Source organism: Xiphias gladius, chromosome 6 (assembly GCF_016859285.1).
Source record: "Xiphias gladius isolate SHS-SW01 ecotype Sanya breed wild chromosome 6, ASM1685928v1, whole genome shotgun sequence".
Taxonomy (NCBI): Eukaryota; Metazoa; Chordata; class Actinopteri; order Istiophoriformes; family Xiphiidae; genus Xiphias; species Xiphias gladius.
In genome coordinates this window covers 1,203,189-1,226,612 of record NC_053405.1, presented here as the reverse complement: position 1 = coordinate 1,226,612, position 23,424 = coordinate 1,203,189, and the positions used below count along the sequence as shown (strand labels likewise).

General features: G+C 42.3%; 1 protein-coding gene across 1 annotated transcript in view; it reads left to right on the top strand.

The window, feature by feature from the left end:
* patj (PATJ crumbs cell polarity complex component) overlaps window positions 1-23,424 on the top strand; it is a 135,015-nt gene that overhangs the window by 1,231 nt on the left and 110,360 nt on the right. The window contains exons 3-14 of the mRNA XM_040128453.1: window positions 2,554-2,763; window positions 2,974-3,113; window positions 4,375-4,552; window positions 12,443-12,571; window positions 14,734-14,982; window positions 15,232-15,334; window positions 15,929-16,017; window positions 16,337-16,466; window positions 18,235-18,396; window positions 19,565-19,578; window positions 22,769-22,825; window positions 23,088-23,222. Of these exons, the coding sequence (XP_039984387.1) occupies window positions 2,554-2,763; window positions 2,974-3,113; window positions 4,375-4,552; window positions 12,443-12,571; window positions 14,734-14,982; window positions 15,232-15,334; window positions 15,929-16,017; window positions 16,337-16,466; window positions 18,235-18,396; window positions 19,565-19,578; window positions 22,769-22,825; window positions 23,088-23,222 (1,596 nt within the window). The remainder of the gene's footprint in view (window positions 1-2,553; window positions 2,764-2,973; window positions 3,114-4,374; window positions 4,553-12,442; window positions 12,572-14,733; window positions 14,983-15,231; window positions 15,335-15,928; window positions 16,018-16,336; window positions 16,467-18,234; window positions 18,397-19,564; window positions 19,579-22,768; window positions 22,826-23,087; window positions 23,223-23,424) is intronic.

The following is a 23,424-nucleotide window of genomic DNA, read 5'->3' as shown; positions in this document are numbered from 1 at the left end:
GTGGACCTGAAACTAGTTTGTAATCAGCTCTAAACCCTGCCGCAGTTTACAGTTAAAAAAAAAAAGACCAAACAACAGATCATGAACGGGGGGGGGGGGGGGGCAATGCCTGCCCACGGCGCTTTGCAGCTCCACCAGCAAACACACAAAGTAACTTCAAATCTTTCAAATCAAAGCTTCCAACCAGAAGCCGGTTTTGTCCTGAGTGGTCAGTGGATCCATCTTGATTTCCTCCTAACTGCCGTTTTTCCACCGTCACATCGTTTACTGATATTTACTGTGAAGCAAGGGCATTTTTTTGCATTTAATTCTGAGGTTTTATTGGCTAAATTGCAAAAAACACATTGGAAAAAATGTTGTGAATTATAAGGATCATAATGCAACAGGTGCCGATTGGAAATATTGATTTATCTTCAACATGTTTACGGTTAGAGGCAATGTTTTCTACTTTGATTGGTCTGATAATGGTCAGAAACTATAAGGTTATTTTTATTGTACAGCCATTTTATTTTGTATAGGGACTTAATTTTGTATTTTAAAAGTTGACTTGTGGTAATTACAGCAACAGTTCTCATTAATCCGTTGAAAAGGTGAAATGTCTCGGACATCATCCAGGAGGTGAACAAGCCGCTCTCCTGTAGGTCTGAGCTTAGGGACGTATTGTTCTTTGTCAACAGCTCCAGATAAACTTAAAGCCAACGTTGAAGAACTGAAGAGTTCAGGCTTGTGTTAAACCATCAACAGTCCGCTGACTCATTTGTCCCTTTCCAAAGAACGTACAGTTGAATCGACACCTCTCTAAAACGAAAACATTTGAACCTTCATGGAGGAGGGATGTTTAGAAACACCTTTCACCGTGATGCCAGAGAGAAAACAGTGTGAACATAATCTGACTATTTTCAGTTACAGTTTGTTATTGCAGGACTTTTATGTTACATTACATCAGCAGGTGTTTGTCTGCCTCTGGTCACACAGTGTGATGTATAGTAGTGTTTGGTCAGCCGTGCATCAGCACTGCAGCCTAATGAACGTTTCCCATCGGATCCCACATGTATAACAGCCTATCAGGTAGCAGTTCTCCGCCACCTCCTGTCCAACGCTATGACCTGTGAGTGGGGCTGTGTGGGGACATTGAATCCCCTCTGCATCGCCATCTGTATTCAGCTCCAGCTCCTACTGACGTGGAGCCTTTACAATAAACAATCTGCAGGCCAAATTAAGATAATGGCAATAACCGACGGAGGGCTTCATATTCTAAGTGCTGCGAAGGTCAGAGCTGAGTCTATGAATGCGTTGGTGGAGGCCGGTGGAGGGTATATGAAGCAGGGACTTCTCTCTCTCTTTTTTTTATTTATTTTCCCTCCCTCCCTCCCTCCCCCGGCTCTCTGCGGATCTATCAAGCTTTAATATCTAGTGTCTTGGTTTGAGTAACGGCCTTGTCGAGGTGGTATTGATGAAATGGCTCGGGATCCTGCTCCGTCAGCCTGGCCTAAATAAGCCGCAGACTGATAAGTTTCCACAATGTGAGTGTAAAGGTCATTAATACATTACCTGTTCAGAGAGAGAGAGAGAGAGCCTGCAGAGGAATCTATTGATTTTTTTTTTTTTTTTTTTTTTTCTTTTTTCCTCCTCTTTCTCCTCTCCACTTACCCCCCGGCCTCTGCACTTGGTTTTTTTTTTCCTCCATGTCTTTCTTTCTTGTTGACGACGTCCTTGCATATAAGTGCGCCTCCTCATCTCTCTCTCTCTCTCTCTCCTTCTCTTTCTTCTCTGTCTCTCTATCCGTCCCTGGTGGAAGTTCTGGGCACAAGTCCTACTTGGACTTCACACTTTGGGCCTCAGTGATTACAGAAAAAAAACAACAACAAAAAAAACCTACATCACAAAACACGTCTTCGGTCATAAGTCAAGAATTCACACACTAATTATGACAGAATTTCACACAAATGTCTAATTGGATGAAATGATTAAATTAGGATATTTTATATCCAAAAGGTCAAAGGTCAGCTACACTGTGAAATCATAAAGTTCTTCAAAAACACTTTTCTGGCCATAGCTCAGGAACAGAAGGAGAGATTGTGACCATATTTCACATTTGGCCGGATACTGATACTGGTGACACTAATCTTGGGTTCCCACCTTGAAACTGTGGTGACCGTATAGATCTTCTGTGCTGCCGGGTTGAAAAGAATTCACTACATATAATATATGAGTCTGGACTGATGTGGATGTAAACTGCAACTTGACTGGTTGGCGGAGGCGTATAACGACAAGGCGCTTGTTCTAGTTTACAAAGGAAGCCTTGTTAAATGTAGGGTTGCAACTAAGGATTATTTTCATTACCGATTAATATCGAATTAATTTTTAATTAATAGTTTATTCATAAATTGTCAAATAATAGTGAAAGGTGAAAGCCAAGGTGACGTATTCAGATTGCTTGAAAAGCAGTAAATCGTCACATCAATGCAGATCTAGTTCACTGTTGTCAAACACAAGCGGCTGTGTAAAAACTGTCTGCATCACCTCCTATCTGCCATCCCCCCTTCCCTGTAGTTGAGCAGTATGCCGCCTGACGCCTGCAGTGAGTTCAGTTTCTCCAAAAAGGGTCAGCTGATCGTGAGTGCCGTTAATCCCGCCAGCAGCTCGGCCCCGCCCACCTTGTCTGCCTCCTCCTCCATCCTGACCAATGGCTCATCTCTGCCCATCCATCAGACTCCGCCCCCTTCCGACATCCTCCAGAAGTGGATCCTCACTACCGCCAAGGTGGGTGGGGCCATGACACACGCACACCTGCAGAACACGTTGGATGCATACAAACACGCACGCAAACCCCAGCATGAATATAAACTCATGACCAAACCGTTGGTGTGTGTGGGTGTGTCTGCGCGTGTGGGTGTGTCTGCGCGTGTGGGTGTGTCTGCGTGCATGTGTGTGGGTGTGTCTGCGTGTGTCTGCGCGTGTGTGCGCACACAGGGACGTCAAACGGAGCTGGTCAGTCTGACTCGGCCTCTGTCTGGAGGCCTGGGCTTCAGCGTGGTCGGTCTGAATCCTGCAGGAAGCAGCAGTCAGGGAGTCTTCGTCAAACACATCCAGCCTGGAGGCATCGCGCACAGGTTCAACTGATAGATGTTTGTTTCCTGCAGTGAATATGAGCAGCAGGTCATCGTGTCATCAAGGAGAAGCAGCAATCTCCCAAGCATCTGTGGATTAGTCTTTTTTTGTCATTTTTTCCATCATTTTTGCCAATTATAAAAACATTATACTAACCGAATTAGGAAATGAGGTGACATTAAAAAGCACCTTACGAACAATAGTTATTAATACCAATGATACAGTAATTATTGTTCATAATGCATTATTATTTTCATAAATAGCAGAAATTGATTTTATTTAAAAACAGGTGTTTGTTTAGCCATGGGTGGAAATGTAAAGTACAGGTGAATTATCCTGAATGGGCTGAATGCAGACACATAGATGCAGTATGGTTCTTTAATATGTACTTAAAGCTCTTTTAACTGATATCTGCACAACAAACAACAAGAGAAATGACAATGTGAAAACAGTGTTAAATGTTCAGGAGTCTGTGGTGGAGATGAACCTACTGAGAATTATCACATGAACCTGCCTCAGCTCCTCTCGGCTTCACGGAGCTTCTCTGTTTACTGCCCTGGTTCACTCTCACCGCTCTCATAGCGTCGTTTTCGGCCGCAGCAGGCAGATGTTTTCAGAGAAACAGCTGTAAAATGCCACTGTCCAGTACCTGCTCAGCAGCAACCAGCAGACAGACACAGTCAGACATCAGCTGGTGAACATAGTGGAGCATTTAGCAGCTAAATAGCCAGAGGTTTCCCTCAGGAGCTGGTGGAGACCAAAACCAGAGCTAAAAGAGAGGGAGTACTGGATTTAGATTCATCAGGTGACTCAGACACCAGATCCAGATGAAGGATGGTATTATTCTGTAACAGCTGGATGTGGAAATAAGCAGCTGGTTGAAGTTCAACATGTCAACTCCGTAACTTAAATGGAGACGATATGTCAGCATTGTGTTCAAGAAGTGGCAACAAAAATCAGATATTGCAGGTTTAAATTTTTTAAGTAAAAGAAATCTAAAACTTAACTAAACCTGTCAAACAACAGAACTATAATACAAAGTATGATGTTTTCATTTAATAGTGGCTTTATAACTATCTGATTAGCTTTTAGCCTCTCAACATAGAGAGTAATAAATGGTTAACTAAAAGCTAAACCACTGTCTAAGTTGCTGCTAACTGTAAAATCAGGCATTTAAAAAAAAAAAAAAAAGAATCTGCAGAAGAATTTTTTACGTATCATCTCATTCGAGAAGAAGTGGCTGATGTTGGGTTGTGTCTGAAGGGATGGGCGTCTCCAGGAGAGGGACCAGATCCTGGTGATCAACGGGAGTCCTCTGGAGCCGGGGATCAGCCAGCAGAAGGCCCTGACCCTCCTGCAGCAGCCTGGAGAGACGGTGGAGCTGGTGGTGGCCAGGGACCGCCAACCCAACGCACCATCACCCGTCACGGCCATCAACACGGTAATAAGTCTGATGCTCATCCCCAAAGACTACACTGCTCTAGTGTGAAGAGCAGATTAGAGATTCATTCAAAATTTTGTTTTTAGACAGGCTGAGAACAGTTATTTTTTTCTACTTAAACAATTAATCAATTAAAACAGTTGCTGATTCTTTTTCTGACACTCGATTAATGGACTGTTTGTTGCAGCTCTTTCTCTCAGCTTTTTCAGCCTGTTTGCAGTCTTTGTGTTAAGCTAGGCTAACCTAGACATAAGACTGATATCCATATCTCACAGAAAGGAAGAAAATACGCATATTTCCCACAACATTAAACTCCTCCTTTTAAATTAAAAATCAATATAGATATATTGAAAAAATTCCATCTTCTTATGACTTGACACCAAGGTTGAGAAACTCTGTACTACTTCTAAAAACTTCAAGTTTTTTATGATGAGTTTGAATAGGAAAAAGCTAGTGCTAACAAATTAGATTTTTTTTGTAAAGTCTACACCCTGTATGATGAATTTCTTCTCTGATCAGTGATTTATATTTTTCACGTTATGGAGACATTGAGCTCACTCAGCTCTGCTAGCAGCAGATTCTTTTATCTGGAATAAAAAATGCAGTATAACTCCAGATGGAAGGTGCACGTCTGATACTAAAGTTTTAGTGCCAGTTGTTTGAGGGAAACAGGAAAACAAGTTAGGATCATGAAATCGAGTGGTTTGCAATTTTTTAGCATCCAGGTTATGGCAAAAAAAAAAAAAAAAAGGAAAAACAATGTTCAGTATTCAGTATCTGTAAAGTTATAAGATGCTGGATGTTAAAGTGCCAACGTTACCTGACTTACGTTTAAAATTTCCATTATTTGGTACAAGCTGAGCTGCAAAACTAGGTGTCAGCTTCTTTCATTTTGGAACAAAACCTGAACGAAAGTTGAAGTTGACTCCTTAAATTCAGTCTGAGTTTACACATTTGTTTGTTTTTTAGTTTTATAGCTCAGAAAGAAATGATCTGAATATTGTCTAAAAGATCCAAACCAGCAGCAATGTAGAGGTCTGGAGCATGGCTGAAAACAGCTTTATCCTGTACTGTGTGTTCAGACAGCCGCACACACTCACACACACACATCATCCAGCAGCTTGGCTGTCACTCAAAACAAACACTGCTGAGAGGGTGTCAGTCATAACTGGAGGTCACTTTGAGGCCACGCCTATGTATCAGAGTGAGACCTCCTGTTTATGACGAGCCGTAAGTCTGCTGACATTGACTCAGAGGATTTTTATGACCTTAAAGCCTATAGGAAATCAAGTTAGTGCTCCACTTGCAGCATCGCTCCTGACAATATGTATTTAAGTCCGAGAGGAGGCGCGATCAATGAATGTCGACATGACAGGGGAGTCAAAGACTGAGGGAATGAACACGGGGGGAGAGGCAGAGACAGAGATGAAGAGACAATGACATCACCAACAAAAACTCACCCCATAGTCTCCATCCTGACCGAGGTGAAAGGTCAGAGGTCATTCTGTACATAACTTCCCCTGGGGTGTATTTGGAAGATGGAGATGAGTGAGTGAGATGACGCTTCAGTTAAACCATAGTTTCCCAAACTGCAGGTATCTCTGCAGCAACGTATCTTGTTTTCCCTGCAACTCACTGTTGATATTGGAGTCTTTGAATTCTAATGTGCTTTAAAAAATGACAGATAACTGTATTTTAAACATATCACCTTTAATTAATGGCTCTTTATAATGAGATTCTAATGGATTGATAATACATTGAGTATTTTTCACTCAGTGAAAAGTTTTGTACAGTTCTATTTACAACTAATCTCTTTTTCTAAATAGACAGAAGAAGAAGACAGAATCAGTAATGTCTTTGCCATATTTTTGTGTCATTCTCACTGAAAGATCAAAGAGAAAAGCTCCTTTTTAATGTCTCTCTGCAGAAATAGTTTGAATAATAGCCAAAAGTCATATGACTGACATTAAGAGTGGTTTCACATTTGGCCCCATTTTAGAGGTTTTTCCAGATCAGAGGCTCTCTCCCCTAGTCTGGTTTCAGACCTCTGAATAGCTGCCAATATTTCTTTTTTAAAGTGATTTAAATAGATCTTGTGTTGTGCTCATTGGCAGCTATTTGATTGTTTGAAAGTCAAGATCATTATGAGGCTAAGATCTCGCATTATTGAAGGTACACTATAGTGTCCCCAATGACCCAGTTGGTTGCCAAGTAAAGTCCGTTTCACTTATACAGTTCACCATCTCAAATTTGCCTCAGGGGGCCTTACAGCATACAACACCCTGCAGTTACCAGGGGTATGTGGACAGATTTTGGAGCATTTCAACTAATTTGAAAAGAACAGAGACTATGATTTCATGAAAAAATAATGAACAGCCAGATAGGATTACAGGCCGACTGCACAGGACACACCTCTTACAATGCTGAGTTGGCTGTAACACCTCAACGCGAGGGATGTTCCTAACGACTAATTTCCCTGTCGATTGAACGGAAATTTAAATTTAGACTAGTCGTCTAAATTTAGTCGAGTGGTTATATGCCAGTTTATTCTTACACAGCCTACGTACAACCTTATTTTCATTTTCCAGGTAAAAATACTGCCAAACCGCGCTGGTTTTACGAGATGTCATCTGTCCCGATTTTTTTCACCTTGCTGGTTTACAACATCTGCGCACCAGTGCAGGGAGAGGGGGGCTGCCGTCCACTGGGGCTGCAGCACCGGGCTAGGGTTGGGCAGCTGCGTAATATCTTAGATCCAACAGTTAACCGCCGTTCTACATTAATATAATATTAATAATTCGTTTAATCGCCTAGTATTTCTGGTGCAGACTAGCGAGGGCAGCAACGTTTAGTTGTTTCGTTGACTAATCTCTACTCAACACCACTGGTTGCAGTAGAGAGTGCAGAGAAACTAGTTGGCAAGCAAGCAGAGAAGTTTAAATAGATTGTAAGTGTTCGGTAAATGGTTGAAATGTCCACATTCTGACTCCAAGTGGTAATCCTTTGAATGCATTGATAATTCCATCATCACTATGTCTTGCATGAAGAAAGATATTGTCACATATCTATTGTTATATACTTAGCGTAACATAAAATCCATGTGTTTTAAAATCCACTTAAATGGACACATCTGGAACACGACAGGTGGTGCTGATGGAGGCATACTTGAGCTCCTCGGATAGAGCTGTGGTGCTGCCTTGTACGACAGAGGTTGGGAACACACACTATAGATGAGCCAAATTAGAAAAAAAGTTAATTTATGCCTGAGTTATTGGACTGAATACATAAGAGGATGTGAAAATGTTTAAGATCGTTGACATTTAAATAACCAAAAGAAAAGATTTCAGTAAGAAAAACGACGTGGTGACAACCCGGAGCAGGTCTGGACTGTTAATGTGAGCAGAGGATCACAGGTTAGCTGCAGCCATAATGATTCTGCCCTGCTCTGTTGTTGTGTCATTATCGCACAGAATTACACTGTCCCTCTTGTTTGTTACCCTCCTCCTCCTCCTCCTCCTGGCTCATTGGATCGGGGCCACGTCCTGCATACCAGGCCTCTGATCCTCCCGCTTTTGTTTTATTCATGTCCCGTTTCGATCGAGGTCACGTTTAATGGAGCCGAGGGCATAAAAAACACAACTCTGGATGGGATTTTATTGCCGCTCACCCGGCCTGGCTAACTATCCATCTCCGAAAGCCAAGACTCCTCTGCTGGGCAGATTCAGGCGACTCTGACCCGCCGTCAAGCTGATGTGTTGTTGTCGCATCAAAACCTCTCTGCTGGAATCAGTCTGACGGTGACAGGAAACTCGTCGCTGTAAAATGTCTCATAAAGACAGGTATAAATCACTTAGTCCTGCTATGATTTTACAGCTTTTGTCTATTTAGTGAATATTATCCCACCATCGATTAGGAGAGTGTGTCAGAGAATGCACTCAGGAGTTTGGAGTTTAATTTATGGCTCTCCTAAAAATGATGAGAAGCAGAAAGAACGGGGATAAAAATAACAGATTGTCCAATTAAAGAAACCTGAAGGGGCCTTTAAAACTGCCTCAATTTGGAGGAAATTAACTTAAGCAGAAGTTAACTGGAAAAGTTGGTCAACTTTTTTTGTGAACTGCTCTCAGACATTTTAGCATTTTAAAGTCTAGTCACATGACCCAGCCCCTCCAATCAAAACGTCAAGGTTGAGTCACACGTGAGAAAACTGGCTCTGCAGACCTGCAGACCCACTGCTTTTTGGAAAAATTCACTGTTGATGGATAAGACATATGGCATCTGGGTTAATTGCATAGATCCATAGAGTTTTTTGTTGGGTGGTGGGCAGGTGCCTGTGCTAATGACTGCCTGTGAATGTTTGATCATCTGCTCCCCCTGGGCAAATCACAAACACAACTGACCTTTGTTTTTACTGTCTTTGCTCAATGTGAGGACTTAACATTGAAAAGCATGAAGTTTGATCAGATTCCTTATCTATGGGATTTTAGAATTTGCTTCTCCAGGCTTTGTAGTTGGTGGAATATGGTGCACATTTTATAAAACACCCGTGCCAGCTGTGTTTTATTATTTATTGTTAAATCCCACACACTAGCGATGTCTTGACATGCATCAGCATCTCTAGAAAAGATGCAATTCTATGACATTTACTCCCTGGATCATCTCTTAGGCACGTCCATTGTGTACTTTGGCAGTCAATTGATGTGTGTCGACATGAAACTACATGACGTGGTCAGTCCCTACAGGACTTTTGCTCTAATGACAGAATGCGCTCGAGCTGTCATGGACTCCACAACTTTGTGCAGAACCTGATGACCCATGTTATCCCAGCACGACTGGGATTGACTGTTCCAAAGAGCTTCTTGTCATGTCACAGAACGCTGGAGTTTCTCAGTCTTCAAGTGCCTCTAGAAATGTTCAGTGGGGTTAATGTCAGGTGACCGTTGAGGAAAGACCATGACAGCCATGACTCCTTGGTCTTCTTTGGTCTTAAAGTGGGTCTGGCAAAGCTTTGAGGTGTGTTTGGGGTCATTATCCTGCTGCAGTATGAATCCTTCTCAAAGATGCAAACCAGAGGGTGTAGCATGTCTCTAAAGAATGGAGTTGTACTTCTCCTTGGTCAGGGTGTAGTCAATGCGGTGCATTTGTCCAACTCCAGAATAGGAAAAAACACTCCTAACACCATGTTTCGCTGTCTGTTTGATACACAGCGGTCTCATTCTCTCTCCTGTTTGTCTCCTTACATACACCCTTCTGTTACTGCCATAAATCTTAAATTTGGATTCATCAGTAAATAAGACTTTTTTTCCGGTCATCCACTGTGAAATGCTGGTATTTATTAGCCCATCCCAAGCGTTTGGCCTTATTTCCCCTCCTGAGAATTGGTTTAGAAACTGCGACTCATCCTCTGAGACCACCACGAGACAGCCCTCTTTTTGACAGTACTTATGCTGATTGGAGTCTTGTGTTTTTTATTTAGATGTGATTTTTCCGACTACACAATGCTACTTGGGAAGCAACGATCTGCTGGAAACTTGAGGCACATCCTTATTTACAACACTGGCTACAAATTGAGTTACTCGAATGAGCCTCTGATGAGTAGATCAAATCCACCTGAGTGTCATCTGAACGCATGCCTCAATGGAAGGGATACAACTCAAGGAAATCCGACCTTTTTTTTTACAAAGGAGTTGAGTTGGTTAATGCCCCAAATTTGCTTAAATAAGATTGCTGACGTAGAAATAGAGCAGAATCTTAAATATTTCTTGTTGATTTTACATGAAATAACTTTTTGTATTTTCAAATGTTTTTGAATCCTTGAAATTTCTGATTTATTTTCCAGGATTAAGTGAAAATATGAGAGATTTTCAATGTGGTCTCAGAATTTTAGACCCCACTGTATGTAAATCTGAAGGGAGTTTTTGAAGCTAGAAGTTTGCAGACTCGCATAGACAATAATTGGTTTGGCTGTCTTGACTCACATCAATCACCACAGCGCCGATGCATGTTCCACAGCTTCCTACGACCTAAATGTTTACGCAAGTAAACTCTACCTCTCTACTTCCTTCTGTGTTTACTTCATTTCACAGGCAGGATTCTAGCAGCTAACACTGCAGCCTCAGGCTAACCAATCATCCAGACTCTGCAGGGGTCAAACTAATACAGCAGGATCACACTTCATCCATAACAAGTTTACATTGCTATAAGCTCTGTAGAGAGGTAATCAAACACGCTGAGGTGAAACTTATTACACTTGAGTGCTGATTTTAATGAAGCCTTGATTTACCTGTCTTAATATTTTCTCCACAAAATGACATGGAGCGATGTAGTTTCCACATGTGTAGTCAATACAGAAGCAGAAGAAATTCAGCACATTCAACTCATTTACCTTAACAGACCATCTGCAGTAACAGAGCCTCTCCTGTGAAAAGAGTGAACTTCTGTTGGAGAGCAAGGCATTCAACACATTCAGTGTGAGCTGGCTTTATCAGGCAAACTGCTCCTCCAGCGTCCTGGGATCAGCTGAGGAGGAGGTTTGTTTCATTAGACAGAGGAGCAGAGGAGCAGAGCCGCCTCTGATTACAGCCACTTCATAAAGACAGCCTGTGTGTGTGTGTGTGTGTGTGTGTGTGTGTGTGTGTGTGTGTGTGTGTGTGTGTGTGTGTGTGTGTGTGTCTCTTTTTGTGTGTGTGTCTTTTTGTGTTTGTGTGTGCGTGTGTGTGTGCGTTTGTGTTGCGTGTGTGTGTGTGTGTGCGCGTTTTTGTGTGTGTGTGTCTGTCTTTTTGTGTGTGTTTGTCTTTTTGTGTGTGTTTGTCTTTTTGTGTGTGTGTTGTGTGTGTTGCTTGCGTGTGTGTGTGTGTGTGTGTGTTGCTTGCGTGTGCGTGCGTTTTTGTGTATGTGTGTGTGCATGTGTGCATTTTTGTGTGTGTGCGTGTGTGTGTGTGTGCGTGTTTTTTGTGTGTGTGTGTGTGTGTGTGTGTGCGTGTGCGTTTTTTGTGTGTGTGTGTGTGTGTTTGTCTTTTTGTGTGTGTTGCTTGCATGTGTGTGTGTGTGTGTGTGTGTGTGTGTGTGTGTGCATTTTTGTGTGTGTGTTGTGTGTGTGTGCGCGTTTTTGTGTGTGTGTGTTTTGTGTATGTGTGTGTTGCCAGGTATCTGCTGCAGCCCCTCACTGATCACTTGCTGGTATCTGAGAGGAGGAAATGTTCTGGGCTGGTTATTACCTCTGAGGTTCACTTTAACGACCTTTCACCTGGGGACAGATAGCCAGCCAGCATCTCTGAGATTCTGCTGCTCTGCCAGCAGAGTCAAATAAAATAACCGGAGTATAACCATTCATTTGTGAATCTTTTATAAATGATGCCGGTTTGATCTGATTCAAAACGTTCTGCCTTCACGCTAACTGAAGGAAAATGCTTTGAATCAAATGAACTTTGACTCCTGAAACGCAGCTTATTAACTTTCCGCGAGTTGTTTTTAAATTTTGACCTGAATGTCAAACACACATAGAAATGTACTCATCCATTAGCACATTCTGATATATAAAGCAAATGTTAGTATTTTTTCCTCCTTATTTACACAGTTTCATGGTTTCAAATAATTCTGAGAACTACTGCTGACACTCTCAGAATCTGTAAGTTCTTTTGGTGTCTAAGATGTGTACTGAGTGATGAAGAACAGCTTTCATATGTTATGCTGCTCTCTGACTAATACACACACACACACACACACACACACACACACACACACAGACGCTTTGGGTGTTTATAACTAACTGGTTGTCATTCTTTTAATATCTAGTTGAGAATATATTTTCTTAATTGCACTGCTAGAAACATACCAGTCAAACACCATCAAACATTGATGAATCTTTGTGTTTTCCATCCTGTGCTGCAGGATCAGTGGGGTCACGTGGAGGAGATCAAGCTGCTGAACGATGGATCTGGTTTGGGCTTCGGCATCGTGGGAGGGAAGACGACCGGGGTGGTGGTCAGGACGCTCATCCCAAACAGCGTGGCTGATAAGGTAGGTCAGACTCAGCTGCTGAGATATAGACTATAACAGAATAATACATACAAACCTCAAGGTAAACATCATTAGCTCATTTTATACTAATGTATAACACTAATGTTTAAAGCAGCAGAAATTGAATCTTTTTCATATAACAACATGAATTGGAATAACACACCGATCAGCCACAACATCTAAACCTGAACTATGCGGTGTGGAAAATGTGGTCTGGAAAAGTTAACTCCCTGCTTTCCCTTCACATCTGGAGCCCTTGAGCAAGGTACCACAGGCCGAGCCTCCTCAGTGAGTCAGCTGAGCAGTCGAGGCAGAAATTAGAGCCCAGTGGTTGTTTCCTGCATAAGTAACAGTTAAAGCACGAGCCGTACATTAGAACAGACAGCAGGCAGCAGCAGAAGAACTGAAGGGGGCATTATCGCTTTGTAAGAGGATTAATTAGATCAATTAGATTAATTGGACGGGATTAATTTCTCTGCAGAGAAGTGGAAAAGGGCTTTGATACTGTCACATTTTTAACCAACCGGCTTTACAACACACTTCCTCTCACTTTGTTCAAATAAAAACTTGAAGCTTTAGCCCTTCAAATCACTGAACTGAATTGGATACAAACGCTCCCTTCCCTCCTTTTCTCTTACTCTTTTATGTTTGTCTTCATCCCTCCCTTCTTTTCTGCCTTACTCTTTCCAAATCCTCCTCTTATTCGTCTTCCTCACACCTTTTTCTTTCTTCTCCCCTCCATCTCTGTCTCACTCCATTTCTTCTTTACCCTCTGTTTTCTGTCTTGTCTGCCTCTTTGCAATGCTTTTCCACTTCGTTGCATCTTTTTTACTTCGCCACAGCAGGTGTCAAATACTGACTTGATTTATTGGCTTGTAGCTGACATTCCAATTTAGTTTGCTGTAAAAAATGAAAAGTGGGGGGAAAAAAAACCCCCACTAAAAAACAAAGTTTACAAAACTACAGTCATGGCCTTTACCATGAAATCATCAGATGAAATCCAGTTGTCTAATAATAGATAAATCTCCTAATGTAGGAGTTGTGTGTAGCTTGAACAAATAGCTTGTTTTAAATAAGATTTAAGGAGGGTGGAATTACCTGTGCTAAATGGTAAATTCAGTGTAATGTATACCTCTAAAGCATAAGTTGCATCAGTACAACAACAAAGTCCTGTTATACTCATTCAGCTATTGTCAATAGGTCCTATCTGGCAGTTTTTTCCTACGGTGTGACGCGCAAGCAGCAGTAATTTAAGGTCTTCTCAGTGACCCACTGGAGGCCAGTGCAGAGACCTGACTGCTGTTGTGTTCAGTTTTTCTCTGTCTTTGTTAGGACTCTGTTTTTTCCTGGAAACCACACAGAATGTGGTTTAGTAAGAAAAAAACACACAAACACACAAACAAACAAACAAACAAACAAATAAATGTGTATATTGTGTAAATGTGTGTGTGTGTGTGTGTGTGTGTGTGTGTGTGTGTGTGTGTGTGCGTGTGTGTGTGTGTGTACATACATACACATACACACACAAACTCTTTGAGTCGGCTGTTAAAATAGAGACCATTTAATTTAGCCAGTTACTGTACATAGAGAATGAAGGGAGATGAAGAAACATTTATCAGGATAAATGGCCTGCAGCATTTCCTCTCTTTCTTCTGTTTTTCAGTGAATAACTTACTCGAGAATTTGCATATAAAATTTTTATTTTAAAATTTGAATAAATATATTGTATATAATGTCACAAGTATATGACATTGTGTATACAATGTCATAATTGTGTTATAATTGTGGATGAGCCAAATGTTTGGCATGGCTCAAAAATAAAAACTAACTCAACTAAACAAAACTAGCTATAAAAGTATGAGCTTGTTTTAAAATAATGTCCTGGTTCTGTGATTGGGCCAAAAAAGGGCACTGGTCAACAGTGTTTCCAACATGTGATCAAAGAGCACATGAAACTGCTGTGACAGTTATAGTTGAATGTGAAAATTTGAGCAACCCAGGGCAAATTACATGTTTCCTTGATTCTTGAAATGCAATAAACCCCATTTACAGTAACTGCAACATTCAGGGGTGCCCAGAATATTGCAGACAATGTATTCCTGTGCACCTTTATGTTGCAGTCCAGATGTTTTCCTTCTGATTGCCTCATCTCCTCCAATCAGGACGGCCGTCTCCACACAGGTGACTACATCCTTCGCATTGGGTCAACGGCCACCAGTGGCCTCACTAGCGACCAGGTGGTCAAGGTGCTGCAGGGGTGTGGGAGTCACGTGACCATGCTGATTGCGAGGGATCCCCTAGGTCAGAGGTCAACGGGTCCGCCTCCCCCACCACCTCCAGACTCTGCCCCTGTCTCCTCCTTACCCCCCCGACCCCCTGAACTGGCCCCCGGCCGCCGGGTCAGCAAGACGGTGAGCAGTCACAATAACCTTTATATAGTAGTCATTACAGCCTCAGAATAAACAGCAGAAGTTTTGAAATTCTTAAATCGTTTAAGAGGAAAACTGAGAAATAAATTTCTGCTGGACAAAAAAACACTTCGCCGGAGAAGACGTAAGAGTTTGTTTCCTCTCTCCTTTGAGCATCGTGTGCTGCTGGCTATGCAGGCGGTAAAGTCTAAGCTGAAGTATATGGATTCTGTTTGTTTGTGTGCGTTGCAGCCCAACCTGGAGGGATATGAGATCCACGAGGTTCCTCTAACCAAGAACGACGGCCAGAGCCTCGGCATCTCCATCATTGGCTACAATCCTCTGACCAGCCAAGGTAGGAGCGTAAGAAACACTGATTAAAAACTCACTCACTCAAACAAGGAAAACAAAGTAAAACCTACTAGAAACTAAAAACATATAAAACCTACTGACCGGCCAAGGTAGGACAGGAAAACATTGAACACCGCTCCAGTTGCCGCCAACTCCCAAGTATAACTCTTCTTGAACAATAAGTTATTAGCAGTAAGCATTTAAGACTAACTCCAACACGTCTGTTTACTTCAAAGTAAAAGCCTCAAACTGCCTGGAGTCAAGAAGGTTTTGCTACTGGGTTTTTACTGTGAAACAGCTGTAGGGCTTTTACTGTTCTTAGAATCAGCGCAGGATGTGAAGAAAATCAGACAAATAATTTCTTAAAATCCTCTTCTTGTTATTTTTGTTAGTTTGTGTTGAGAATTTCAAGAGAAGTTGAAAAATATTTGGTTTCTTTTGCCAAACACATTTCCAGGGTCTTTACATCATCGCAGTAGCCAACGGATTCACGACAAGTAGCTAATTTTCTACATGGCGTGCAGATGTGTTTTCAGTCTTCCAATAAAACCTAAACGCTTGAATCTCACTGTGTCTGTGTGTCTCTCGTGCTTTTCAGATGCAGTAGGTGTGTTTGTGAAACATGTAGTACCAGGCAGCGCTGCAGATCAGAGCGGAAACATCCGGGTCCATGACCGACTGATAGCTGTAAGAACCTGTGTGTGTGTGTGTGTGTGTGTGTGTGTGTGTGTGAGTGGACATTAAACTGTCTTAAACCTGTCTTTAAATCATGAGTTTTTATTTTTTTCCATACATGCAGTCACAGCCAATGGCCTTAACCCCTGATGCTTTTTCCCAATGCTGTCGCTTTATGTCTTATATCTTTCCCCTGTTGTTTCCTCTTTTGTCTCCCCATAATTTCTCTTCTTTATAATGCTTTGTCCCATATGTCTCCTCCTCTGTCTATCTTTCTTCCTGTCTTTATCTCTCCCTGTCTTTCTCTCTGTCCTACTTTCTGTCTCAACAGTTGGATGGCGTCAGTCTTCACGGTATGACCAATCAGGAGGTGCTGGAGGTGATGAAGCAGACGGGTCAGACTGTGGTTCTCACTGTGGTGAGGAAGAAAGCCAGAGCCCTGGAGAGATCCCTGGATAAAGGTAGGCAGGCAGAAGGACAGGCGTCTTGGCTTGAACCCTACAATGTCCAATCCCAACAGACAGCGACTGACTGAGGTTTCTGAATAGAGGTACTGACTACGGAGAGGAGCAGACCGAAGAAGATGCTCTGTGTCTTAATATGTTGTACTAAATGCTAGTTCTTACTGTGTATTAAATTCGTAGCTCGACCACACGTACCCACTTTCCCTTGTTAGTAGTCCAGCCTTGGCCCCGAGAGAAAATCCAGTAGCTACTAAAGATTTTTCACTCTAAAGTGTTGGACCAACAGACGACCTAATTATCTTTTCCCCTCTTGGAGCCACACTGCTATCATGGTAATAAATGACCAAATACAGTACATCTTGAAATTCCAGCATGCTGTGCTCAATTTCTTTAGTGTGACGGTGATGGACGCTGTCGTCCCATAATGCAACATGTAGCAGAGAACGAGGAGCTACAGATCTGTGAAGACAATCAATTAATCGATTAAATACTGAGTTCATCTTTATTATTACATTCATATGATGGAAAAGGGTGATTCAAAGTGCTTAACATAAAAACAAGTCATTAAAAGTAGTGTGGCTGTATAAATATGATCATTCGTATGGTAAATAACCAAAAAGGATTTATAATGAAACAATGAAAAATAATTGAATGGGGCTGATATTACAAAAAAACCCTAATAAGCTTAGTTTCTTTTGTAGGTGTTATCAAACTAATATCGACAGTTTGCTATTGAGTATACTACATTTATCTTTTATATATTCATATATTTCAGACTAAAAAGTGACTTTCTGTGGGGTTATGTTGCACTAAATTCGTGATCACATGGTATTAAAACAATAATCTGCCTCTGCGAGAGAAGTTAAGTCTGTGTTAAACTTATCAGAGCTTTTGTTCCCATTTCCTGTCTGAATACTCTCTGCCTCTGGCCTCTCACCCAGATTAAGATGACAAATTTGTTTACAACTCAGTGTAATTTTCCCGCACTCTCCACAGAGAGTCTGGGATTCCTCCTCCACCAGCGTCCAGAGAGATTAATTCTCCCGATTCAGGGTCATTTTTTTGTCTTGCAATCGGCCAGCAGCCTGCACTGGTCAGCCTCCAGGCCAGAGAGAAACAAGTGATTTTTAAAAAAAGAAGAGGAGTATAGGGCTCTTATCTCCTCCAGACTTCTTTTATTTCATTACTGAGAAAACACAGAACTGGAAACTAACTGAGTTCAGCCTGAAGTTTTTAACTTCTTATATTCTGGTCATTTCTGTGACTCTCTTATCTAGAATGACTTATTATGAGTTATAATGAGCCTGACAGCAAAATAAACTTCAGTTTCGTAGATCGCCAAGCTTAATAATCAGTCAGGAGGTCAAAGGTCAAAGCACCCCCAGTCTGTTTACGTGCAGTGAAGTGGACCATAGCCAGAATCCAGAGTCCAAATTTCCATCTGCCTAAGAAAATTATTAACCGGACATCAACCAAACTGTACAATTTTTTCAGTAAAAAATAACACAATTTCACATTTTATTTATTCATCTCTATTTTCTTGTTCCTACATTTAAGGCTGATTCCGGGGCCCCGGATGAATTGTACAAATGTTAGCACACTTTCACACAGTTACTCCTGGAAGACGTTCATGACATGAAGACTAGAAATGGAAGAAATTGAAAGAAATGCATATTCTTATGTCCTGTGTGTGTGTGTGTGTGTGTGTGTGTGTGTGTGTGTGTGTGTGTGTGTGTGTGTGTGTGTGTGTGTGTGTGTGTGTCAGTGGAGAGGGAGTCGTCTCATGTGTCACTGCGGAGGTCATTGGAGGTGAAGGCTCGCTCATCTGGGTTTAGCTCCACAATGATGAAGCTGGAACCAATGTACTCCAACACAGCACAGGGGTCCCTGACCAGGGGTGAGCCCACATACTCATACAGTCCAGACGGTAAGTATTTGGAAATTTACACGTTGTTCTTGTTCCTCAGGCTGTGAGCTTCAGCACAGTCAATTTGACATAAAATAATGGCTACTATGTTAAAGTGCCAAGGCTGAGCTTTAATTCTGGTTTATGTCAATATAGAAAGAACTGGGTGGGAGATAGACTTTTTGTCACATGGTGACCAAATTGCAAGGGTTCAAAAGTAATTGGACACTTGGCTGAGAGTTTCCATTTAGACTGAGGTGGAGCTGTCTGTCAGTATGAGGAGTGACGAGCTGAAGAAGATAATGAGGCTCGGAAAAAAAGCAAAAGTCTATCAGAGAGATGTCAAAGGTAGTTGGTTTGCCAAAATCAACCGTTGGGTCATTTCTACAAAAGCAGGTGTTCACGGGGAAACTAGAAAATGCAAAACGAGCAGGTAGATGGAGGAGCTCCGGACCTGTGGATGAGCAGAAAATCGTTGACATGGTGAGAAACACAGGAAGGCCAGACAGCAGTTGACGAAAACTGTCAATGAGAAACCGGCAGAGTTCTGGATCAGAGTTCTATGGACCGAAGAAACAAAAAATCAGCCTCTGTCTAAATGATTGGAAGAGGAAACTGCTGAGAAGCAAAAGAACAGCTCGTGACCCAAAGCCACCACCTCATCTGTCAAACACGGCGGTTCTGGTATGCTGACGGAAAAGGATGAGCGCGGAGGTTCACGGGAGCAAACAACAACGATCCCAAACGTACGGCCAAAGCAACCACAGAGCTTTTCAGGGTGAAGGGGTGGATTATCCCCGACTGGCCGAGTCAGTCACCTGATCTCAGTCCGGCTGATCACAGTCCGCTCGGTGAAGACCAGACTATAGGCGCAGAGAGCCCACAACAACGAGATCTGAAGGAGGCTGCAGTGAAGCTCTGGGAGAGCGTCACCAGGGAAGATACAAAGAGTCTGCTGACGTCTGTGGGTCAAAGACTTCAGACAGTCACTGACTGCAAAGGGTTTTACACTAAATATGATCATTTAGTTTGAACCCTTTGGTATTATCTTGTTTTTCTGCATCAAGTGGTCATAAAACGTGATCTTCATCTAAGTCACAAGTTTAGACAAACACAATTTGCTTAAGATAATAACACACAATTATAATCCTTTGTGTCTTTACTGACCACACCCATTAAACCTTGACAGTGCTGGTGGAAAAAGTAAGTGAACCCTTAGATTTAGTAGCTGGTCAAACCAGCTGTGGATCAGAACTGCACCAGCATTCAGGAGGAACGTTGGACCATTCTTCCAGCAGAGCTGCTTCAGGTCATAGATGGTCTCAGGATGTCTGGTGTGAACAGTTCTCTGAGCTCATTACACAGCATCTCTATTGGGTTAAGGTTTGGGCTCTGACTGGACCACTCCAGAAGGTGTATTTTCTTAGCCTGAAGTCATACTGTACTAGAATAACTTCAAGGTTTAGGGTCATTGTCCTGCTGCATCACCCAACTTCTACTGAGCTTCAGCTGGTGACACTCTGACATTATCCTGTGAGATACCTTGATACCACAAAACACTATCCTCAGTTGCTTTGTGGAGTGTCATGTAGACTCATGAACAGAGATGTTAACCATCTCCAGCGATTCCTTTAAGCCTTTAGCTTTTACTCTGCATTTGTGCTTTTGGAGTCAGCTTAGCTAGATGTCCACTTCTATGGAGACAAGCATCAGAACTAAATCGTCTCCATTTACAGACAGTTTCTCTGACGGTGGACAGATGAATAAATAAACTTTTTGAGACGACTCTTTAAACCTTTCAAGCTTTATGCAGATCAACAATTCTTGTTTCTGAGATCTTTTTTGTCAGGCCTGGTTCACATCAGCATATGCTTCTTCTGAAGATTTCTGATCACACTGTCCTTAAATCTAAAGCCATCAAGTGTAGCTCCTGCAGACATGTCAACCCAGGCCTCTAACAGCACTCCTCTCTGAATTATGTCCTCTCTTTTTATTCCTCATTAGCTTTACTTAGTGGCTGAAAAGCCACGCTAACACTTAGCATGCCGCCTGCCTGCTCCTGGCCAACAGATGTGAAGTGTCCGAGCTGCCTGACAGCCTCACAGCGATGTATTACCTTGTTTATTCAGGCAAACTCTGCAGATTAATTGCGCTGTGAAGGCTGGGGTTAGCAATGCTAATTTAATCAGAGGCTGTTGTTGTAACACCGCCAGACCTGCTGCAAAATATCTCAACATGTGAAGAGATTTGTGAGACTACGGAGTTGTTTTTCTTTAGCTGAGCAGTGGTGGTTTCCTCCCTAAAACCAGCCCGAAGGATTCAAAGAGCAGACTGACGACTGTTGGGCAGGTTTTTCTTAAAGGGTTGGTTGGTAATCTGCTCTGACTGTCAGCGTTTCATGTTCAAACTGCTGCAGTCACTTTGCTCTGGAAAACCCATTTATTCTTCTAAGATTTCAGAAGGTATTGTTGCTGAGACAGTTTTGCGTGCGTGCAAATGCATTAAACACAAACACAAAATTCACAGTCTCCATGGCTGAAGTTGCTTACTTTACAGTTTAGATTTGAGTCATTTAGCTTTTAGCTTCTGACCAGTGAATTCCAATGAGGTGACCGTCATCCCAGAGCAGAGATGTAGTGAAATGTTTGTACTGCATGTATGTCTTGCATTACGGTTGGTACTAGTTGTCCAGTTGCAGTGTGGCTACTGCTCTACTACTGCATGTCAACTTTTGACTCCTGCCTGCCTACATCACTGGTCCTGCATTGCCTGGAATCCCACGATGTCTTTCCAAACAATTCGCTCATGTCCCATAGGAAGTAAATAGGGGTGAACTTCGGTGAGTCTTCGTGGTAACATGGCATACAGGTCTTCATGGCATACATGAATTTGAAGGGAAGCTGACGGTAACCCCGTTACAGCGTTTCTCACTGTGATCAGGGTAGGGCATTAGAGAAATGGGATTTTCCAGTTATACTCACAGGTGGCACGATGTAAATACTAACTATTCTCCTGAAAATGCTGTTGAACATCAGTCAAAGAAAGGTGCAAAAGACACTGCTCTGTGTTGTAAAAGTACAAATACATCATCATCTGTCCACATATATCATGTATTCTGCCCAATTGGTACTAGACATGCCACCACTGTACTACTGTGTTTTTGCTGTAGCACCACAACAGTACACTGAGCCATGTTACAGTCCTGGAGGTTTTAGTTGATGAGCTGCAGGAAGCTGCTGTGTTTTAATGGCTGAATTGTAATATTGATCTGCTCCACAGCTTATACAGACTGTTTTCTCTCTCTCTCTCTCTGTCTGTCTGTCTGTCTGTCTGTGTACTTGTATTTGTACTTCTGTGTGTGTGTTTACTTGTACTTGAACTCGAACTCGTATTTGTTGTTGTGTGTGTGTGTGTGTGTGTGTGTGTGTGTGTGTGTGTGTGTGTGTGTGTGTGTGTGTGTGTGTGTGTGTGTGTGTGTGTGTGTGTGTGCGACACAGAGGTGTGAAGAAAGAGCTCAGGAGGAGGGAGCTCAGGCACCATGGGCTACTACAGTGACACAGTTCTGGCAGACAACAGTACACACAGTCAGATAATATTTGTATAATGTCCATGTTGGGCTACTGATGATGCGTGTGTGTGTGTGTGTGTGTGTGTGTGTGTGTGTGTGTGTGTGTGTAACAGACACAGAGCAGAAAGCAGGGGCCAGGGGCTAGGGGGGATCAGGACCACAGTACCAAGTTCCACAGTGACAACACACACACACAGACCAACAGTTTCAGTGATAATGTGATGTGTTGTGCTACTGATGGAACTGAATTATGTTTAAGACACTTGTGAAAAAATCTGTAAAGTGAGGATGTTTCTAAAATAAAGCCATGAATAGTTTCTGTTTCTCAGTGAACATCATCAAAACTGCAGTAAAGAGATAAAAAACCTAAATCAGATCAGTATTTGCAGTGACCCCCCTTTGCCTTTAAACCAGCACCAGTTCTCCTCAGTACACCTGCAGTTTTTCAGGTTCTCAGCAGGAAGGTTGTTCCAAACATCTTGGAGAACCTGCCACAGTTCTCCTGTGGATTTAGTCCGTCTCAGTGTCTTCTGTCTCTTCATGTGGTCCCAGACTGACTCCATCATGTTGAGATCAGGGCTCTGTGGGGTCCAGACCATCTGATGCAGGACTCCTTGTTCTCCTGGTCTCTGAAGACAGTTCTTTATGACTCTGGCTGAGTGTTTGGACTCCTTGTCCTGCTGCAGGATGAATCTGGGACCAATCAGATGCATCCTGATGGGACTGATGATGGAGAAGAATCTGAACATCTAAAGTGTCTAGAACTTTTTCAGATTCAGAGATCCAGACCTTATACTGCGTGCGTGCGTGCTTTTTTTTTTTCAGGTGGTGAAGTTGGATCCTGTCATTGAAGATGATGCAGAGCTGCAGAAATCCTCCAAGGTGAGAAGCACTTTTTCCAGACAATTAAAATCAGTGAGAGCAGGCTAAATATTAGAACCACCTCTCAGTCAAACCCAGTACACTTGAGAAGCAACACAAACCACATCCTCTAAAATGATTTGTTTTTCATCCATCATGACAGGAGGACCTATGGCAGGACTGTTGGATTAGACTGTTTTAATTTGAGTTTGGCAACTGAATTATAGAATCTGTAACTGATCCTGTACCTTTTCTGTCTCATGTCTTGTGTTGTTGCATACAGCTGTTGCCCGTCCACACTCTGCGCCTCGGTGTCGAGTTGGACTCGTTCGATGGTCACCATTACATCTCCTCTGTGGCCCCTGGAGGCCCAGTGGATAAACATGGAGTCTTGAGACCAGAGGACGAGCTCCTCGAGGTAAACACACGTACACACACAAACACTGTAGGACTAAATCAGTGTTTCCCCTACAGGCAGCCAACACCAGTGTTACGCTGCTGCTGAAATATGACCGCTGCTTTCTTAAATTACTCAGAATTTAAGAAAGTTTAAAAAGAACTTTACGAGGACTGGCTCTATATCGTAGGCAATGAGGTGATGTATTATTAAGTTAAAAATA